General features: G+C 37.3%; 1 protein-coding gene across 1 annotated transcript; it reads left to right on the forward strand.

Moving 5' to 3' along the window:
- The first annotated feature begins 267 nt into the window (after positions 1–267).
- On the forward strand, positions 268–1,239 carry LOC143595865 (uncharacterized). Its single transcript, XM_077074783.1, has 2 exons — positions 268–416; positions 519–1,239. Exons 1-2 carry the CDS (start codon positions 268–270, stop codon positions 1,237–1,239), a joined length of 870 nt encoding a protein of 289 aa, XP_076930898.1.
- Positions 1,240–2,035: the final 796 nt, after the last annotated feature.

A 2,035-nucleotide genomic window follows, 5' to 3' on the forward strand; every position in this document is an offset into this window, starting at 1 on the left:
TTACTTTATTATTATAACCGAAAGTAGGATGTTACATTATTTTTCACTTTTTCGGGCACCCGGCGGGGTGATAGAGAAGTTGGATCGACTAAGGAGAACGTTTTTTTGGGGAGGTTCGGACGAGAAGGCGAAAATTAATAGGGTGGCTTGGCAACGTGTGATTGTCCCCAAGGAGTATGGTGGACTTGGTTTGGGCTCGTTGCGGGATACAAATTGTGCGTTTTTAGCAAAATGGTGGTGGCGATTTAAAGGGGAAATGGATAGACTATGGGAAGGGTAATATGGGCAATACATCACACGTCAAGAGATTGGCAAAGCATTCTGACTAAGGTGTCGGTTCCAGGTCCATGGAAACAGGTTTGGCGTAACACATCGGATATGAACTTGATGGGTATTAGTTTGGAGTTGTTGCTGAGGCATGTAGTTAAAAGTGGTAACAAAGACCTATTTTAGCTAGACTACTGGATTGGTGAGGACCTTTTATGTAAAAAGTTCCCATTACTCTTTGCTTTGGAAAGGTATAAAGGGTGTATAGTGGCAAAAAGGTTAGTGATGATGGATGATGTCATATGTAGCACATGGAGTTGGGTTAGAAATCCTAGATCAGTTAGGGAGGTTGAAGAGCTTAGAGGGTTGCTACAGTTATGTAAGGATGTGGTTTTAGTTGATGGTGACAACTCGGTCAGGTCGGTGTCGGTTGTTTCTAGCGATTTTTCAGTCGCGAGCTTAAAAGAGAAGATAGAAATGGCAAGAATTAGTTCCCCTGTTTATAAGATGAGGTGGAATAATTGGGTTCCTGGTAAGGTGAGTTTGCTTGCATGGAGAGCGGAGTTGGATAGGCTCCCGGTGTTAACTTTATTAGCTAGACGGAATGTTGGGGTGGGATCGTTGGATTGTCCGGCTTGTGGAGAATTGGTAGAAACGACTGAACATATTTTCGTCTCATGTGGATTGGCACAGTTAGTATGGCAAGCTATTTCCATTTGGTGTAATGTACCTCAAGAGTTTGCATCTAGTGTCCGTGATCTCCTTGAATTATATAAATTTACTAAGTTTCCGAAGAGAAAGGCAAAGGCGTTTCACGCGGTATGTATGGTTACCTTATGGTGTTTATGGAAGGTAAGGAATGACATGGTGTTTGGTGGTTTGAAGATTTCGGCTAGAAGTGTGGTGGATGAGGTTAAAGCTCTAAGTTTTCTTTGGGTTAAAAATAGGTCGAGTGGCTTATGTTTAGTGTAGGAGGATTGGGTTAGATTTATTGTAAACTGAGGACTGTTTGGATGTTTTTTTGGAGTCTTGTTTTGCTATTTTAGTGTTTGTAGTCTAGTTTCTTACTAGACTTTATTTGGTTGTTTTGGTTGTGTTATTTGTTTTTTAATAAAATGCTTTTCGTTGGCCGTTTAAAAAAAGACTCTAAATAATAATTAACTAATGATTATTAACATACTAATAATTAACTAATTAAAACCTAACCCTATTAAACTAATAATAATAAACTAATTAAAACCTAACCCTAAATAATATAATAATAATAAAACATAATCATAACCTTAAAACTAGTTAATTAATTAATAATAAACTTAACCTAATTACTTTAAACTATTAAACAATTAAACACTTAGATTAACTCAGATGATGGAGATAATTACCCTGGCCAGAATCCCCAAAGTTACTGTTATTAATTAAATGGAAAACTCACGTTATGGAACTGGGTTCATAAAATAGACCCTTGACCGAAAACCCGAACGATACCCTTGAGCTTCAAGAAGACGCCTACGGATTTCTAACAAGTGTTAAGACTCGCCAGTTTTATGGATTAAACTTCCTTACGGTTATTTAATAGCTTATGCCTAAGTATCTTTTATGATGAAAACCTACCTTACAGTTTAATAGCTTTTAACGGACCAGACCACCCCAACTTGACTTAAACCTCAAAATTAGTAGAGTTAAAACTTTTGTTGCTCTATTTTTTCATGAATAGTTAAGACGATCAAGGGTATTGTTTATCCACCTAAGTTTAAGCATCAAAGTCTAT

The sequence above is a fragment of the Bidens hawaiensis genome, unplaced genomic scaffold (genome assembly GCF_021521415.1).
Source record: "Bidens hawaiensis isolate Kalapana, Puna unplaced genomic scaffold, B.hawaiensis_p1.1 tig00045591_1, whole genome shotgun sequence".
In the NCBI taxonomy this organism is placed as follows: domain Eukaryota; kingdom Viridiplantae; phylum Streptophyta; class Magnoliopsida; order Asterales; family Asteraceae; genus Bidens; species Bidens hawaiensis.